Source organism: Ascaphus truei, chromosome 3, assembly GCF_040206685.1.
Source record: "Ascaphus truei isolate aAscTru1 chromosome 3, aAscTru1.hap1, whole genome shotgun sequence".
Classification (NCBI taxonomy): Eukaryota; Metazoa; Chordata; class Amphibia; order Anura; family Ascaphidae; genus Ascaphus; species Ascaphus truei.
Genome location: NC_134485.1, coordinates 435192147 through 435211965, shown reverse-complemented (window position 1 = coordinate 435211965; position 19819 = coordinate 435192147). Strand labels below are relative to the sequence as shown.

At 53.6% G+C, this 19819-nt stretch overlaps 1 protein-coding gene across 1 annotated transcript in view; it reads left to right on the top strand.

Annotated features, from left to right (window-relative positions):
- Positions 1-10303, top strand: part of LOC142491219 (butyrophilin-like protein 10) — a 71645-nt gene extending 61342 nt beyond the window's left edge. The window contains exon 5 of the mRNA XM_075593486.1: positions 10045-10303. Within this exon, the coding sequence (XP_075449601.1) occupies positions 10045-10079 (35 nt within the window). The 3' untranslated portion in view covers positions 10080-10303. The remainder of the gene's footprint in view (positions 1-10044) is intronic.
- Positions 10304-19819: the final 9516 nt, after the last annotated feature.

The window sequence follows — 19819 nt, the reverse complement described above, 5'->3', positions numbered from 1 at the left end:
GAGGTTCTGTAGCTCACACGCTGGGAGGTTCTGTAGCTCACACCCTGGGAGGTTCTGTAGCTCACACCCTGGGAGGTTCTATGGCTCACACGCTGGGAGGTTCTATGGCTCACACCCTGGGAGGTTCTGTAGCTCACACCCTGGGAGGTTCTGTAGCTCACACGCTGGGAGGTTCTGTAGGTCACACGCTGGGAGGTTCTGTAGGTCACACGCTGGGAGGTTCTGTAGCTCACACGCTGGGAGGTTCTGTAGCTCACACGCTGGGAGGTTCTGTAGCTCAGTCGCTGGGAGGTTCTGTAGCTCACACGCTGGGAGGTTCTGTAGCTCACACCCTGGGAGGTTCTGGAGCTCACACCCTGGGAGGTTCTGGAGCTCACACGCTGGGTGGTTCTGGAGCTAAGTCGCTGGGTGGTTCTTGAGCTCAGTCGCTGGGTGGTTCTGTAGCTCACACGCTGGGAGGTTCTGTAGCTCACACGCTGGGAGGTTCTATAGCTCACACGCTGGGAGGTTCTGTAGCTCACACGCTGGGAGGTTCTGTAGCTCACACGCTGGGAGGTTCTGTAGCTCACACGCTGGGAGATTCTGTAGCTCACACGCTGGGAGGTTCTGTAGCTCACACCCTGGGAGGTTCTGTAGCTCACACCCTGGGAGGTTCTGTAGCTCACACCCTGAGAGGTTCTGTAGCTCACACCCTGGGAGGTTCTGGAGCTCACACCCTGGGAGGTTCTGGAGCTCAGTCGGTGAGAGGTTCTGTAGCTCACACCCTGGGAGGTTCTGTAGCTCACACGCTGGGAGGTTCTGTAGCTCACACCCTGGGAGATTCTATAGCTAACACCCTGGGAGGTTCTGTAGCTCACACGCTGGGAGGTTCTGTAGCTCACACCCTGGGAGGTTCTGTAGCTCACACCCTGGGAGGTTCTGTAGCTCACACGCTGGGAGGTTCTGTAGGTCAGACGCTGGGAGGTTCTGTAGCTCACACGCTGGGAGGTTCTGTAGCTCACACGCTGGGAGGTTCTGTAGCTCACACGCTGGGAGGTTCTGTAGCTCAGTCGCTGGGAGGTTCTGTAGCTCACACGCTGGGAGGTTCTGTAGCTCACACCCTGGGAGGTTCTGTAGCTCACACCCTGGGAGGTTCTGGAGCTCACACGCTGGGTGGTTCTGGAGCTCAGTCGCTGGGTGGTTCTTGAGCTCAGTCGCTGGGTGGTTCTGTAGCTCACACGCTGGGAGGTTCTGTAGCTCACACGCTGGGAGGTTCTATAGCTCACACGCTGGGAGGTTTTGTAGCTCACACGCTGGGAGGTTCTGTAGCTCACACGCTGGGAGGTTCTGTAGCTCACACGCTGGGAGGTTCTGTAGCTCACACCCTGGGAGGTTCTGTAGCTCATACCCTGGGAGGTTCTGCAGCTCACACCCTGGGAGGTTCTGAAGCTCACACCCTGGGAGGTTCTGTAGCTCACACCCTGAGAGGTTCTGTAGCTCACACCCTGGGAGGTTCTGTAGCTCACACCCTGAGAGGTTCTGTAGCTCACACCCTGGGAGGTTCTGTAGCTCACACCCTGGGAGGTTCTGGAGCTCAGTCGGTGTGATGTTCTGTAGCTCACACCCTGGGAGGTTCTGTAGCTCACATGCTGGGAGGTTCTGTAGCTCACACGCTGGGAGGTTCTGTAGCTCACACACTGGGAGGTTCTGTAGCTCACACGCTGTGAGGTTCTGTACAGTACCGACACACTTTATTGAAGTGTGGTCGGTACCGCAAGCCGGGAAATCTCCCGGCATGCTAGTGGCCGCCCCTCGGCGTGCCGCGCGTCATAGACGCGCGGTCACGCGTCATCGGGAGCGTGTGCCCCCTGCACGCGTGTCCAGGGGCTCCCCGAGGGAGCCCTGGTGTCCCGCGATCGCGGGACAGCGGCAGGGGGTTCCGGGGGACCCGGCGGACCCGGCAGCGGTAGGGAGAGCGCCCCGATCGGAGGGCGCTCTTCCGCTGCTTCGGCGCGCGCCCGTCACTCTCGGGCGCGCGCCAGGCTACTGCTGCGGCAGAGAACGGGCAAATGCTCGAATAAACTCTGCCGCAGCAGTAGCTCACACGCTGGGAGGTTCTGTAGCTCACACGCTGGGAGGTTCTGGAGCTCAGTCGCTGGGAGGTTCTGTAGCTCACACGCTGGGAGGTTCTGTAGCTCACACCATGGGAGGTTCTGTAGCTCACACGCTGGGAGGTTCTGTAGCTCACACGCTGGGAGGTTCTGTAGCTCACACCCTGGGAGGTTCTGGAGCTCAGTCGGTGTGATGTTCTGTAGCTCACACCCTGGGAGGTTCTGTAGCTCACATGCTGGGAGGTTCTGTAGCTCACACGCTGGGAGGTTCTGTAGCTCACACGCTGGGAGGTTCTGTAGCTCACACGCTGGGAGGTTCTGTACAGTACCGACACACTTTATTGAAGTGTGGTCGGTACCGCAAGCCGGGAAATCTCGCATAAACTCTGCCGCAGCAGTAGCTCACACGCTGGGAGGTTCTGTAGCTCACACGCTGGGAGGTTCTGGAGCTCAGTCGCTGGGAGGTTCTGTAGCTCACACGCTGGGAGGTTCTGTAGCTCACACCATGGGAGGTTCTGTAGCTCACACGCTGGGAGGTTCTGTAGCTCACACGCTGGGAGGTTCTGTAGCTCACACTCTGGGAGGTTCTGTAGCTCACACACTGGAAGGTTCTGTAGCTCATGCTGGGAGGTTCTGTAGCTCACACCCTCGGAGTTTCTGTAGCTCACACCCTGGGAAGTTCTGTAGCTCACACCCTGGGAGGTTCTGTAGCTCACACGCTGGGAGGTTCTGTAGCTTACACCCTGGGAGGTTCTGTAGCTCACACGCTGGGAGGTTCTGTAGCTCTCACCCTGGGAGGTTCTGTAGCTCACACGCTGGGAGGTTCTGTAGCTCACACCCTGGGAGGTTCTGTAGCTCACACGCTGGGAGGTTCTGTAGCTCACACGCTGGGAGGTTCTGTAGCTCACACGCTGGGAGGTTCTGTAGCTCAGTCGGTGGGAGGTTCTGTAGCTCACACGCTGGGAGGTTCTGTAGCTCACACCCTGGGAGGTTCTGTAGCTCACACCCTGGGAGGTTCTGGAGCTCACACGCTGGGTGGTTCTGGAGCTCAGTCGCTAGGTGGTTCTGTAGCTCAGTCGCTGGGTGGTTCTGTAGCTCACACGCTGGGAGGTGCTGTAGCTCACACGCTGGGAGGTTCTGTAGCTCACACGCTGGGAGGTTCTGTAGCTCACACGCTGGGAGGTTCTGTAGCTCACACCCTGGGAGGTTCTGTAGCTCACACCCAGGGAGGTTCTGCAGCTCACACCCTGGGAGGTTCTGTAGCTCACACCCTGGGAGGTTCTGTAGCTAACACCCTGAGAGGTTCTGTAGCTCACACCCTGGGAGGTTCTGGAGCTCACACCCTGGGAGGTTCTGTAGCTCACACCCTGGGAGGTTCTGTAGCTAACACCCTGAGAGGTTCTGTAGCTCACACCCTGGGAGGTTCTGGAGCTCACACCCTGGGAGGTTCTGGAGCTCAGTCGGTGGGAGGTTCTGTAGCTCACACCCTGGGAGGTTCTGTAGCTCACACGCTGGGAGGTTCTGTAGCTCACACGCTGGGAGGTTCTGTAGCTCACACGCTGGGAGGTTCTGGAGCTCAGTCGCTGGGAGGTTCTGGAGCTCACACGCTGGGAGGTTCTGTAGCTCACACCATGGGAGGTTCTGGAGCTCAGTCGCTGGGAGGTTCTGTAGCTCACACGCTGGGAGGTTCTGTAGCTCACACCATGGGAGGTTCTGTAGCTCACACCCTGGGAGGTTCTATGGCTCACACGCTGGGAGGTTCTGTAGCTCACACCCTGGGAGGTTCTGTAGCTCACACCCTGGGAGGTTCTGTAGGTCACACGCTGGGAGGTTCTGTAGGTCATACGCTGGGAGGTTCTGTAGGTCACACGCTAGGAGGTTCTGTAGCTCACACGCTGGGAGGTTCTGTAGCTCACACGCTGGGAGGTTCTGTAGCTCAGTCGCTGGGAGGTTCTGTAGCTCACACGCTGGGAGGTTCTGTAGCTCACACCCTGGGAGGTTCTGTAGCTCACACCCTGGGAGGTTCTGGAGCTCACACGCTGGGTGGTTCTGGAGCTCAGTCGCTGGGTGGTTCTTGAGCTCAGTCGCTGGGTGGTTCTGTAGCTCACACGCTGGGAGGTTCTGTAGCTCACACGCTGGGAGGTTCTGTAGCTCACACGCTGGGAGGTTCTGTAGCTCACACGCTGGGAGGTTCTGTAGCTCACACACTGGGAGGTTCTGTAGCTCACACGCTGGGAGATTCTGTAGCTCACACGCTGGGAGTTTCTGTAGCTCACACCCTGGGAGGTTCTGTAGCTCACACCCTGGGAGGTTCTGCAGCTCACACCCTGGGAGGTTCTGTAGCTCACACCCTGGGAGGTTCTGTAGCTCACACCCTGAGAGGTTCTGTAGCTCACACCCTGGGAGGTTCTGTAGCTCACACGCTGGGAGGTTCTGTAGCTCACACCCTGGGAGGTTCTGTAGCTCACACCCTGGGAGGTTCTGTAGCTCACACGCTGGGAGGTTCTGTAGGTCACACGCTGGGAGGTTCTGTAGGTCACACGCTGGGAGGTTCTGTAGCTCACATGCTGGGAGGTTCTGTAGCTCACACGCTGGGAGGTTCTGTAGCTCACACCCTGGGAGGTTCTGTAGCTCACACCCTGGGAGGTTCTGGAGCTCACACGCTGGGTGGTTCTGGAGCTCAGTCGCTGGGTGGTTCTTGAGCTCAGTCGCTGGGTGGTTCTGTAGCTCACACGCTGGGAGGTTCTGTAGCTCACACGCTGGGAGGTTCTGTAGCTCACACGCTGGGAGGTTCTGTAGCTCACACGCTGGGAGATTCTGTAGCTCACACGCTGGGAGATTCTGTAGCTCACACCCTGGGAGGTTCTGTAGCTCACACCCTGGGAGGTTCTGTAGCTCACACCCTGGGAGGTTCTGTAGCTCACACCCTGGGAGGTTCTGTAGCTCACACCCTGAGAGGTTCTGTAGCTCACACCCTGGGAGGTTCTGGAGCTCACACCCTGGGAGGTTCTGGAGCTCAGTCGGTGGGAGGTTCTGTAGCTCACACCCTGGGAGGTTCTGTAGCTCACACGCTGGGAGGTTCTGTAGCTCACACCCTGGGAGATTCTATAGCTAACACCCTGGGAGGTTCTGTAGCTCACACGCTGGGAGGTTCTGTAGCTCACACCCTGGGAGGTTCTGTAGCTCACACCCTGGGAGGTTCTGTAGCTCACACGCTGGGAGGTTCTGTAGGTCACACGCTGGGAGGTTCTGTAGGTCACACGCTGGGAGGTTCTGTAGCTCACACGCTGGGAGGTACTGTAGCTCACACGCTGGGAGGTTCTGTAGCTCAGTCGCTGGGAGGTTCTGTAGCTCACACGCTGGGAGGTTCTGTAGCTCACACCCTGGGAGGTTCTGTAGCTCACACCCTGGGAGGTTCTGGAGCTCACACGCTGGGTGGTTCTGGAGCTCAGTCGCTGGGTGGTTCTTGAGCTCAGTCGCTGGGTGGTTCTGTAGCTCACACGCTGGGAGGTTCTGTAGCTCACACGCTGGGAGGTTCTATAGCTCACACGCTGGGAGGTTTTGTAGCTCACACGCTGGGAGGTTCTGTAGCTCACACGCTGGGAGGTTCTGTAGCTCACACGCTGGGAGGTTCTGTAGCTCACACCCTGGGAGGTTCTGTAGCTCACACCCTGGGAGGTTCTGCAGCTCACACCCTGGGAGGTTCTGTAGCTCACACCCTGGGAGGTTCTGTAGCTCACACCCTGAGAGGTTCTGTAGCTCACACCCTGGGAGGTTCTGTAGCTCACACCCTGGGAGGTTCTGGAGCTCAGTCGGTGTGATGTTCTGTAGCTCACACCCTGGGAGATTCTGTAGCTCACACGCTGGGAGGTTCTGTAGCTCACACGCTGGGAGGTTCTGTAGCTCACACGCTGGGAGGTTCTGTAGCTCACACGCTGGGAGGTTCTGTAGCTCACACGCTGGGAGGTTCTGTAGCTCACACGCTGGGAGGTTCTGGAGCTCAGTCGCTGGGAGGTTCTGTAGCTCACACGCTGGGAGGTTCTGTAGCTCACACCCTGGGAGGTTCTGTAGCTCACACCCTGGGAGGTTCTGTAGCTCACACCCTGGGAGGTTCTATGGCTCACACGCTGGGAGGTTCTGTAGCTCACACCCTGGGAGGTTCTGTAGCTCAGTCGCTGGGAGGTTCTGTAGCTCACACCCTGGGAGGTTCTGTAGCTCACACCCTGGGAGGTACTGTAGCTCACACCCTGGGAGGTTCTGTAGCTCACACGCTGGGAGGTTCTGTAGCTCACACGCTGGGAGGTTCTGTAGCTCACACGCTGGGAGGTTCTGTAGCTCACACCCTGGGAGGTTCTGTAACTCACACACTGGGGAGGTTCTGTAGCTCACACGCTGGGAGGTTCTGTAGCTCACACGCTGGGAGGTTCTGTAGCTCAGTCGCTGGGAGGTTCTGTAGCTCACACGCTGGGAGGTTCTGTAGCTCACACCCTGGGAGGTTCTGTAGCTCACACCCTGGGAGGTTCTAGAGCTCACACGCTGGGTGGTTCTGGAGCTCAGTCGCTGGGTGGTTCTTGAGCTCAGTCGCTGGGTGGTTCTGTAGCTCACACGCTGGGAGGTTCTGTAGCTCACACGCTGGGAGGTTCTATAGCTCACACGCTGGGAGGTTTTGTAGCTCACACGCTGTGAAGTTCTGTAGCTCACACGCTGGGAGGTTCTGTAGCTCACACGCTGGGAGGTTCTGTAGCTCACACCCTGGGAGGTTCTGTAGCTCACACCCTGGGAGGTTCTGCAGCTCACACCCTGGGAGGTTCTGCAGCTCACACCCTGGGAGGTTCTGTAGCTCACACCCTGAGAGGTTCTGTAGCTCACACCCTGGGAGGTTCTGTAGCTCACACCCTGGGAGGTTCTGGAGCTCAGTCGGTGTGATGTTCTGTAGCTCACACGCTGGGAGGTTCTGTAGCTCACACCCTGGGAGGTTCTGTAGCTCACACCCTGGGAGGTTCTGTAGCTCAGTCGGTGGGAGGTTCTGTAGCTCACACGCTGGGAGGTTCTGTAGCTCACACCCTGGGAGGTTCTGTAGCTCACACCCTGGGAGGTTCTGTAGCTCACACCCTGGGAGGTTCTGTAGCTCACACGCTGGGAGGTTCTGTCGCTCATACGCTGGGAGGTTCTGGAGCTCAGTCGCTGGGAGGTTCTGGAGCTCAGTCGCTGAGAGGTTCTGTGGCTGACACGCTGGGAGGATCTGTGGCTTACACCCTGGGAGGTTCTGTAGCTCACACCATGGGAGGTTCTGTAGCTCACACGCTGGGAAGTTCTGTAGCTCACACCCTGGGAGATTCTATAGCTAACACCCTGGGAGGTTCGGTAGCTCGCACACTGGGAAGTTCTGTAGCTCACACCCTGGGAGATTCTGTAGCTCACACCCTGGGAGGTTCTGTAGCTGACACGCTGGGAGGTTCTGTAGCTCACACGCTGGGAGGTTCTGTAACTCACACACTGGGAGGTTCTGGAGCTCAGTCGCTGGGAGGTTCTGTAGCTCACACGCTGGGAGGTTCTGTAGCTCACACCATGGGAGGTTCTGTAGCTCACACACTGGGAGGTTCTGTAGCTCACACACTGGGAGGTTCTGGAGCTCAGTCACTGGGAGGTTCTGTAGCTCACACGCTGGGAGGTTCTGCAGCTCACACGCTGGGAGGTTCTGTAGCTCACACGCTGGGAGGTTCTGTAGCTCACATGCTGGGAGGTTCTGTAGCTCACACCCTGGGAGGTTCTGTAGCTCACACGCTGTGAGGTTCTGTAGCTCACACCCTGGGAGGTTCTGTAGCTCACACCCTGGGAGGTTCTGTAGCTCACACCCTGGGAGGTTCTATGGCTCACACGCTGGGAGGTTCTGTAGCTCACACCCTGGGAGGTTCTGTAGCTCAGTCGCTGGGAGGTTCTGTAGCTCACACCCTGGGAGGTTCTGTAGCTCACACCCTGGGAGGTACTGTAGCTCACACCCTGGGAGGTTCTGTAGCTCACACGCTGGGAGGTTCTGTAGCTCACACGCTGGGAGGTTCTGTAGCTCACACGCTGGGAGGTTCTGTAGCTCACACCCTGGGAGGTTCTGTAACTCACACACTGGGGAGGTTCTGTAGCTCACACGCTGGGAGGTTCTGTAGCTCACACGCTGGGAGGTTCTGTAGCTCACACGCTGGGAGGTTCTGTAACTCACTTGCTGTATATTCTGTCTCTTCTCTTGCAGAAAAAGGAGCCCTGAGAGAATACGGGGAGTTCTGAGTACCTCTAACATGCTCCAGCACCCCCCAAAACATCCCCCAGATACACAGCCTGCGCCTTCTCCCTCATCACCCATACAGAGTCTTTATTATACACTTCAGGAGTTGTGTGAACATAAAAATCACAATAATTATTAATCCTTCAGTCAGAGCGGCCAGGAAAGTATTGCAGAGCAATATAATGACATGCAGAGCCCACCTGGCAGTGAAGGGGTTAAAGCAGACATACATGTTCTTGAAAATAAACATACCGCAGTGCATACTGTTACTGAGTATCTCTATACAATCTCTCTACAGTTAGAGAATATAATTCCTATTTATCAGATTATCTTCTCTTATTTAGAGATGTAGCAGACTGGGAGGTTCTGTGGCTCACACGCTGGGAGGTTCTGGAGCTCAGTCGGTGGGAGGTTCTGTAGCTCACACGCTGGGAGGTTCTGTAGCTCACACGCTGGGAGGTTCTGAAGCTCAGTCGCTGGGAGGTTCTGTAGCTCACACGCTGGGAGGTTCTGTAGCTCACACCATGGGAGGTTCTGAAGCTCACACGCTGGGAGGTTCTGTAGCTCACACTCTGGGAGGTTCTGTAGCTCACACGCTGGAAGGTTCTGTAGCTCATGCTGGGAGGTTCTGTAGCTCACACCCTCGGAGTTTCTGTAGCTCACACCCTGGGAAGTTCTGTAGCTCACACCCTGGGAGGACCAGTAGCTCACACGCTGGGAGGTTCTGTAGCTTACACCCTGGGAGGTTCTGTAGCTCACACACTGGGAGGTTCTGTAGCTCTCACCCTGGGAGGTTCTGTAGCTCACACGCTGGGAGGTTCTGTAGCTCACACCCTGGGAGGTTCTGTAGCTCACACCCTGGGAGGTTCTGTAGCTCACACGCTGGGAGGTTCTGTAGGTCACACGCTGGGAGGTTCTGTAGGTCACACGCTGGGAGGTTCTGTAGCTCACACGCTGGGAGGTTCTGTAGCTCACACGCTGGGAGGTTCTGTAGCTCAGTCGCTGGGAGGTTCTGTAGCTCACACGCTGGGAGGTTCTGTAGCTCACACCCTGGGAGGTTCTGTAGCTCACACCCTGGGAGGTTCTAGAGCTCACACGCTGGGTGGTTCTGGAGCTCAGTCGCTGGGTGGTTCTTGAGCTCAGTCGCTGGGTGGTTCTGTAGCTCACACGCTGGGAGGTTCTGTAGCTCACACGCTGGGAGGTTCTATAGCTCACACGCTGGGAGGTTCTGTAGCTCACACCCTGGGAGGTTCTGTAGCTCACACGCTGGGAGGTTCTGTAGCTCACACCCTGGGAGGTTCTGTAACACACACCCTGGGAGGTTCTGTAACTCACACCCTGGAAGGTTCTGTAACTCACACCCTTGAAGGTTCTGTAACTCACACCCTGGGATGTTCTGTAACTCACACCCTGGAAGGTTCTGTAACTCACACCCTGGGAGGTTCTGTAACACACACCCTGGGAGGTTCTGTAACTCACACCCTGGGAGGTTCTGTAGCTCACACGCTGGGAGGTTCTATAGCTCACACGCTGGGAGGTTCTGTAGCTCACACCCTGGGAGGTTCTGTAACTCACACCCTGGGAGGTTCTGTAGCTCACACCCTGGGAGGTTCTGTAGCTCACACCCTGGGAGGTTCTGTAACTCACTTGCTGTATATTCTGTCTCTTCTCTTGCAGAAAAAGGAGCTCTGAGAGAATACGAGGAGTTCTGAGAACCTCTAACATGCTCCAGCACCCCCCAAAACATCCCCCAGATACTCTGCCTGCGCCTTCTCCCTCATCACCCATACAGAGTCTTTATTATACACTTCAGGAGTTGTGTGAACATAAAAATCACAATAATTATTAATCCTTCACAGTCAGAGCGGCCAGGAAAGCATTGCAGAACAATATAATGACATACAGAGCCCACCTGGCAGTGAAGGGGTTAAAGCAGACATACATGTTCTTGAAAATAAACATACCGCAGTGCATACTGTTACTGAGTATCTCTATACAATCTCTCTACAGTTAGAGAATATAATTCCTATTTATCAGAATATCTTCTCTTATTTAGAGATGTAGCAGACTTTATTTCTCCGCTGATAACACATTACGGTGTATAATATACTGTATTATTATATTATATCCCAGAATATCACAGAGTTTCCATAAAGGTTTAATGGCAGTGATAACGCAGAATAAAACCGCATATCCCCTCATAACGCGGCACAGAATCCTGCGCTGCATGTGCAGCACCGGCAGCGTGCGTACAATGTTACAGGATCAATTTGTCTCTGCCCCATGGAGCTTACAATCTAATTGTTTGGCAAGTCACAGGGAGATAAACTGACCAGTTTAAGGTCACTAGGCAGAAAACCTGGAACTCGCACACGCTGCCAGACCCTGTAATAAGTACTAATTACCCTCTTACAACACAAGCTGGGCCGGGGCCTTTGTGCTGTTTAATTACTCTCATAAAACTGAGCTCCAATAAAATCAGCAAAATGTTAAACTTCCAATGCAGTGACCGGGATAAGAGAGTGTCCCGGAGAGTGTCCCGGAGAGTGTCCCGGAGAGGGTCCCGGAGAGGGTCCCGGAGAGGGTCCCGGAGAGGGTCCCGGAGAGGGCCCCGGAGAGGGTCCCGGAGAGTGTCCCGGAGAGGGTCCCGGAGAGGGCCCCGGAGAGGGTCCCGGAGAGGGTCCCGGAGAGGGTCCCGGAGAGTGCCCCGGAGAGGGTCCCGGAGAGGGTCCCGGAGAGGGTCCCGGAGAGGGTCCCGGAGAGTGTCCCGGAGAGGGCCCCGGAGAGGGCCCCGGAGAGGGTCCCGGAGAGGGTCCCGGAGAGGGCCCCGGAGAGGGCCCCGGAGAGGGTCCCGGAGAGGGTCCCGGAGAGTGTCCCGGAGAGAATCCCGGTCTCCAGCAAATTTACTGTACCGGAGATAACACGGATCCTACCCGCTCTGAACCCCATACATGTAGGAATGGGACAGGAGATACACGGCTCCTACACGCTCTGAACCCCATACATGTAGGAATGGGACAGGAGATACATGGCTCCTACATACTCTGAACCCCATACATGTAGGAATGGGACAGGAGATACACGGCTCCTACACGCTCAGAACCCCATACATGCAGGAATGGGACAGGAGATAACACGGGTCCTACACGCTCTGAACCCCATACATGTAGGAATGGGACAGGAGATACACGGCTCCTACACGCTCTAAAACACATACATGTAGGAATGGGACAGGAGATACACGGCTCCTACATGCTCTGAATCCAATACATGTAGGAATGGGACAGGAGATACACCGCTCTGAACCCCATACATGTACTGTAGGAATGGGACAGGAGATAAACGGCTCATACATGCTCTGAACCCCATACATGTAGGAATGGGACAGGAGATACACGGGTTCTACCCGCTCTGAACCCCATACATGTAGGAATGGGACAGGAGATACACGGCTCCTACACGCTCTGAACCCCATACATGTAGGAATGGGACAGGAGATACATGGCTCCTACATACTCTGAACCCCATACATGTAGGAATGGGACAGGAGATACACGGCTCCTACACGCTCAGAACCCCATACATGCAGGAATGGGACAGGAGATAACACGGGTCCTACACGCTCTGAACCCCATACATGTAGGAATGGGACAGAAGATACACGGCTCCTACACACTCTGAACCCCATACATGTAGCAATGGGACAGGAGATACACGGCTCCTACACGCTCTAAAACACATACATGTAGGAATGGAACAGGAGATACACGGCTCCTAGACGCTCTGAACCCCATACATGTAGCAATGGGACAGGAGATACACGGCTCCTACACGCTCTAAAACACATACATGTAGGAATGGGACAGGAGATACACGGCTCCTACATGCTCTGAATCCAATACATGTAGGAATGGGACAGGAGATACACCGCTCTGAACCCCATACATGTACTGTAGGAATGGGACAGGAGATAAACGGCTCATACATGCTCTGAACCCCATACATGTAGGAATGGGACAGGAGATACACGGGTTCTACACGCTCTGAAACCCATACATGTAGGAATGGGACAGGAGATACACGGCTCCTACACGATCTGAACCTCATACATGTAGGAATGGGACAGGAGATACACGGCTCCCACACGCTCTGAACCCCATACATGTAGGAATGGGACACGGCTCCTACACGCTCTGAACCCCATACATGTAGGAATTGGACAGGAGATACACAGCTCGTACACGCTCTGAAACCCATACATATAGGAATGGGACAGTAGATACACGGCTGTTAACCGCTCTGAAACCCATACATGTAGGAATGGGACAGGAGATACACGGCTCCTACACGCTCTAAAACACATACATGCAGGAATGGGACAGGAGATACATGGCTCCTACACGCTCTGAACCCCATACATGTAGGAATGGGACAGGAGATACACGGCTCCTACACGCTCTGAACCCCATACTTGTAGGAATGAGACTGGAAATACACGGCTCATACATGCTCTGAATCCCACACATGTAGGAATGGGACAGGAGATACACGGCTCGTACACGCTCTGAATCCCATACATGTAGGAATGGGACAGGAGATACATGGCTCCTACACGCTCTGAAACACATACATGTAGGAATGGGACAGGAGATACACGGCTGTTACCCGCTCTGAAACCAATACATGTAGGAATGGGACAGGAGATACACGGCTTCTACACGCTCTGAACCCCATACATGTAGGAATGGGACAGGAGATACACGGGTCCTACACGCTCTGAACCCCATAAATGTAGGAATGGGACAGGAGATACACAGCTCCTACACTCTCTGAACCCCATACATGTAGGAATGGGACAGGAGATACATGGCTCCTACACGCTCTAAAACACATACATGCAGGAATGGGACAGGAGATACACGGCTCCTACACGCTCTGAACCCCATAAATGTAGGAATGGGACAGGAGATACACGGCTCCTACACGCTCTGAACCCCATACATGTAGGAATGAGACAGGAAATACACGGCTCATACATGCTCTGAATCCCATACATGTAGGAATGGGGCAGGAGATACACGGCTCGTACACGCTCTGAATCCCATACATGTAGGAATGGGACAGTAGATACACGGCTGTTACCCGCTCTTAAACCCATACATGTAGGAATGGGACAGGAGATACACGGCTCCTACACGCTCTGAACCCCATACATGTAGGAATGGGACAGGAGATACACGGCTCCTACACGCTCTGAACCCCATACATGTAGGAATGGGACAAGAGATATACGGGTCCTACATGCTTTGAACCCCATACATGTAGGAATGGGACAGTAGATACACGGCTGTTACCCGCTCTGAAACCCATACATGTAGGAATGGGAAGGAGATACACGGCTCCTACACACTCTGAACCCCATATATGTAGGAAAGGGACAGGGGATACATGGCTCCAACACGCTCTGAACCCCATACATGCAGGAATGGGACAGGAGATACACGGCTCCTACACGCTCTGAACCCCATACATGTAGGAATGGGACAGGAGATACACGGCTCCTACATGCTCTGAACCCCATACATGTTGGAATGGGACAGGAGATACACGGGTCCTACACGCTCTGAACCCCATACATGTAGGAATGGGACAGGAGATACACGGGTCCTACGCGCTCTGAAACCCATACATGTAGGAATGGGACAGGAGATACACGGCTCGTAAACGCTTTGAACTCCATACATGTACTGTAGGAATGGGACAGGAGATACACGGCTCCTACACGCTCTGAACCCCATACATGTAGGAATGGGACAGGAGATACACGGCTCCTACACGCTCTGAACCCCATACATGTAGGAATGGGACAGGAGATACACGGCTCGTACATGCTCTGAAACCCATACATGTAGGAATGGGACAGGAGATACACGGCTCCTACACGCTCTGAACCCCATACATGTAGGAATGGGACAGGAGATACACGGCTCCTACACGCTCTGAACCCCATACATGTAGGAATGGGACAGGAGAACACAGCTCCTACACGCTCTGAAACCCATACATGTAGGAATGGGACAGGAGATACACGGCTCCTACACGCTGTGAAACCCCATACATGTAGGAATGGGACAGGAGATACACGGCTCCAACACGCTCTGAATCCCATACATGTAGGAATGGGACAGGAGATACACGGCTCCTACTCGCTCTGAACCTCATACATGTAGGAATGGGACTGGAGATAACACGGCTCCTACACGCTCTGAACCCCATACGTGTAGGAATGGGACACGGCTCCTACACACTCTGAACCCCATACATCTAGGAATGGAACAGGAGATACACGGCTCCTACACGCTCTGAACCCCATACATGTAGGAATGGGACAGGAGATACACGGCTCCTACCCGCTCTGAAACCCATACATGTAAAAATGGGACAGGAGATACACGGCTCCTACACGCTCTGAACTCCAAACATGTAGGAATGGGACAGGAGATACACGGCTCCTACACTCTCAGAATCCCATACATGTAGGAATGGGATAGGAGATACACGGCTCCTACACGCTCAGAATCCCATACATGTAAAAATGGGACAGGAGATACACGGCTCCTACAGACTCTGAACCCCATACATGTAGGAATGGGACAGGAGATACACGGCTCCTACACACTCTGAACCCCATACATGTAGGAATGGGACAGGAGATACACGGCTCCTACACGCTCAGAATCCCATACATGCAGGAATGGGACAGGAAATACACGGGTCCTACATGCTCTGAACCCCATACATGTAGGAATGGGACAGGAGATACACGGGTCCTACTAGCTGTGAACCCCATACATGCAGGAATGGGACAGGAAATACACAGCTCCTACACGCTCTGAACCCCATAAATGTAGGAATAGGACAGGGGATACACGGCTCCAACACGCTCTGAACCCCATACATGTTGGAATGGAACAGGAGATACATGGGTCCTACACGCTCTGAACCCCATACATGCAGGAATGGGAAAGGAGATACACGGCTCTTACACGCTCTGAACCTCATACATGTAGGAATGGGACAGGAGATACACGGCTCCTTCCCACTCTGAACCTCAAACATGTAGGAATGGGACAGGAGATAACACGGCTCCTACACGCTCTGAACCCCATACATGTAGGAATGGGACACGGCTCCTACACACTCTGAACCCCATACATCTAGGAATGGAACAGGAGATACACGGCTCCTACACGCTCTGAACCCCATACATGTAGGAATGGGACAGGAGATACACGGCTCCTAAACGCTCTGAAATCTATACATGTAAAAATGGGACAGGAGATACACAGCTCCTACACGCTCTGAACCTCATACATGTAGGAATGGGACAGGAGATACACGGCTCCTACACGCTCAGAATCCTACATGCAGGAATGGGACAGGAAGTTCACGGGTCCTACACGCTCTGAACCCCATACATATAGGAATGGAACAGGAGATACACGGCTCCTACACGCTCTGAACCCCATTCATGTAGGAATGGGACAGGAGATACACGGCTCCTACACGCTCTGAACCCCATACATATAGGAATGGAACAGGAGATACACGGCTCCTACACGCTCTGAACCCCATTCATGTAGGAATGGGACAGGAGATACACGGCTCCTACACGCTCTGAACCCCATACATGTAGGAATGGGACAGGAGATACACGGCTCCTACACGCTCTGAACCCCATACATGTAGGAATGGGACAGGAGATACACGGCTCCTACACGCTCTGAACCCCATACATGTAGGAATGGGACAGGGGATACACGGCTCCTACCCGCTCTGAAACCCATACATGTAGGAATGGGACAGGAGATACACGGCTCGTACACGCTCTGAACTCCATACATGTACTGTAGGAATGGGACAGGAGATACACGGCTCATACACGCTCTGAACCCCATACATGTAGGAATGGGACAGGAGATACACGGCTCCTACCTGCTCTGAACCCCATACATGTAGGATAGGGAAAGGAGATACACGGCTCCTACATGCTTCAAACATGCAACAGTCATACCATTACTCAAAAACAGCAAGCTTGACCCTACCTGTCTTTCTAACTATCGACCTTTCTCCCTCCTGCCTTTTGCCTCTAAACTCCTTGAACGTCTTTTATTCTCTCGCTTGCTCCATTTTCTCAACACCTATTCTCTCCTAGACCCTCTACAATCTGGCTTCCGCACTGCTCACTCCACGGAAACATCCCTCACTAAAATAACTGACGACCTCCATGCTGCCAAAGACAGAAGTCATTACACTCTGCTCATATTACTCGACCTCTCTGCAGCATTTGATTCTGTGGATCACCCTCTTCTCCTTCACATTCTCCATACTCTTGGTATTCGGAACAAAGCTCTATCCTGGATCTCATCCTACCTCTCCCATCGTACTTTCAGTGTCTCTTCTGCCAACAACTCCTCCTCCTCTATTGATCTCTCTGTGGGGGTACCCCAGGGCTCTATCCTGGGACCTCTTCTCTTTTCTCTGTACACACTCTCTAGGTGACCTAATAACATCTTTTGGGTTTAGATATCACCTCTATGCTGACGACACACAAATATACTTTTCAACACCCGACCTTACACCTGCTATACAGACCAAAGTTTCTGAATGTCTCTCTGCTATATCATCCTGGATGGCCCTCCGCCGCCTTAGACTCAACATGGCTAAAACAGAGCTCCTCATACTTCCTCCCAAACCTGGACCTACTACCTCCTTCCACATTACTGTTGGAACTACGATCATTCACCCAGTAGCCCAAGCACGCTGCCTAGGGGTCACACTCGACTCCTCTCTCACATTCGCCCCTCACATTCAAAACATTTCTAAAACTTGTCGCTTTTTCCTCCGCAATATAACAAAGATACGCCCTTTCCTCTGTTGCTCGACTGCTAAAACTCTGACTCAGGCCCTCATTCTCTCCCGTCTTGATTACTGTAACCTCCTGCTGTCCGGCCTTCCTGCCTCTCACCTGTATCCCCTACAATCTATCCTAAATGCTGCTGCCAGAATCACTCTACTCTTTCCCAGATCTGTCTCAGCATCTCCCCTCCTGAAATCCCTCTCCTGGCTTCCGATCAAATCCCGCATCTCACACTCCATTCTTCTCCTCACTTTTAAAGCTTTACACTTTTCTGCCCCTCCTTACATCTCAGCCCTAATTTCTCGCTATGCACCATCCCGACTCTTGCGTTCTGCTCAAGGATTTCTTCTTTCTACCCCCTTTTTATCTAAAGCCCTCTCCCGCCTTAAACCTTTTTCACTGACTGCCCCACACCTCTGGAATGCCCTTCCCCTCAGTACCCGACTAGCACCCTCTATCCACCTTTAAGACCCACCTTAAGACACACTAGCTTAAAGAAGCATATGACTAGCACTGTGGATATTCTGAACACATGATACATAAAGCTTGGCCCCCTGCAGACGCACTTACCAGAACTCCCTCCTACTGTCTCTATACGTTCTCCCTACCTACCAATTAGATTGTAAGCTCCTCGGGGCAGGGACTCCTCTTCCTTAATGTTATGTTTATGTCTAAAGCACTTATTCCCACGATCTGTTATTTATATTATCTGTTATTTATTCGATTACCACATGTATTACTTTGAAGCGTTATGTACATTAATGGCGCTATATAAATAAAGACATACAATACAATACAATCAAACCCATACATGTAGGAATGGGACAGGAGATACACGGCTCCTACACGCTCTGAACCCCATACATGTAGGAATGGGACAGGAGATACACGGGTCCTACATGCTCTGAACCCCATACATCTAGGAATGGGACAGGTGATACACGGCTCCTACCCGCTCTGAAACCCATACATGTAAAAATGGGACAGGAGATACATGGGTCCAACACGCTTTGAATCCCAGACATGTAGGAATGGGACAGGAGATACACGGCTCCTACACGCTCTGAACCCCATACATGCAGGAATGGGACAGGAGATACACGGCTCCTAAACGCTCTGAACCCCATACATGCAGGAATGGGACAGGGAATACATGGGTCCTACACGCTCTGAACCCCATACATGTAGGAATGGGACAGGAGATACATGGCTCCTACACGTTCTGAACCCCATACATGTAGGAATGGGACAGGAAATACACGGGTCCTACACGCTCTGAACCCCATACATGTAGGAATGGGACAGGAGATACACGGGTCCTACACGCTCTGAACCCCATACATGTAGGAGTGGGACAGGAGATACACGGCTCCTACCCGCTCTGAAACCCATACATGTAAAAATGGGACAGGAGATACACGGCTCCTACACGCTCTGAACCCCAAACATGTAGGAATGGGACAGGAGATACACGGCTCCTACACGCTCAGAACCCCCTTCATGTAGGAATGGGACAGGAAATACACGGGTCCTACACGCTCTGGACCCCATACATGTAGGAATGGGACAGGAGATAAACGCCTCCTACACGCTCTGAACCCCATACATGTAGGAATGGGACAGGAGATACACGGCTCCTACACACTCTGAACCCCATACATGTAGGAATGGGACAGGAGATACACGGCTCCTACACGCTCAGATTCCCATACATGCAGGAATGGGACAGGGGATACACGGCTCCTACACGCTCTAAACCCCATAAATGTACGAATGGGACAGGAGATATACGGCTCCTACACGCTCTGAATCCCATACATGTAGGAATGGGACAGGAGATACACGGCTCGTACACGCTCTGAATCCCATACATGTAGGAATAGGACAGGGGATACACGGCTCCAACACGCTCTGAACCCCATACATGTTGGAATGGAACAGGAGATACATGGGTCCTACACGCTCTGAACCCCATACATGTAGGAATGGGATAGGAGATACACGGCTCCTACATGCTCTGATCCCCATACATGTAGGAGTGGGACAGGAGATACGCGGCTCCTACACACTCTGAACCCCATACATGTACGAATGGGACAGGAGATACATGGCTCCTACACGCTCTGATCACCATACATGTAGGAGTGGGACAGGAGATACACAGCTCCTACACGCTTTGAACCCCATACATGTAGGAATGGGACAGGGGATACACGGCTCCAGCACGCTCTGAACCCCATACATGTAGGAATGGGACAGGAGATACATGAGTCCTACATGCTTTGAACCCCATACATGTAGGAATGGGACAGGAGATACACGGCTCCTACATGCTCTGATCCCCATACATGTAGGAATGGGACAGGGGATACACGGCTCCTACACGCTCTGAACCCCATAATGTAGGAATGGAACAGGAGATAAAAGGCTCCTACCCACTCTGAACCTCATACATGTAGGAATGGGACAGGAGATAACACGGCTCCTACACGCTCTGAACCCCATACATGTAGGAATGGGACACGGCTCCTA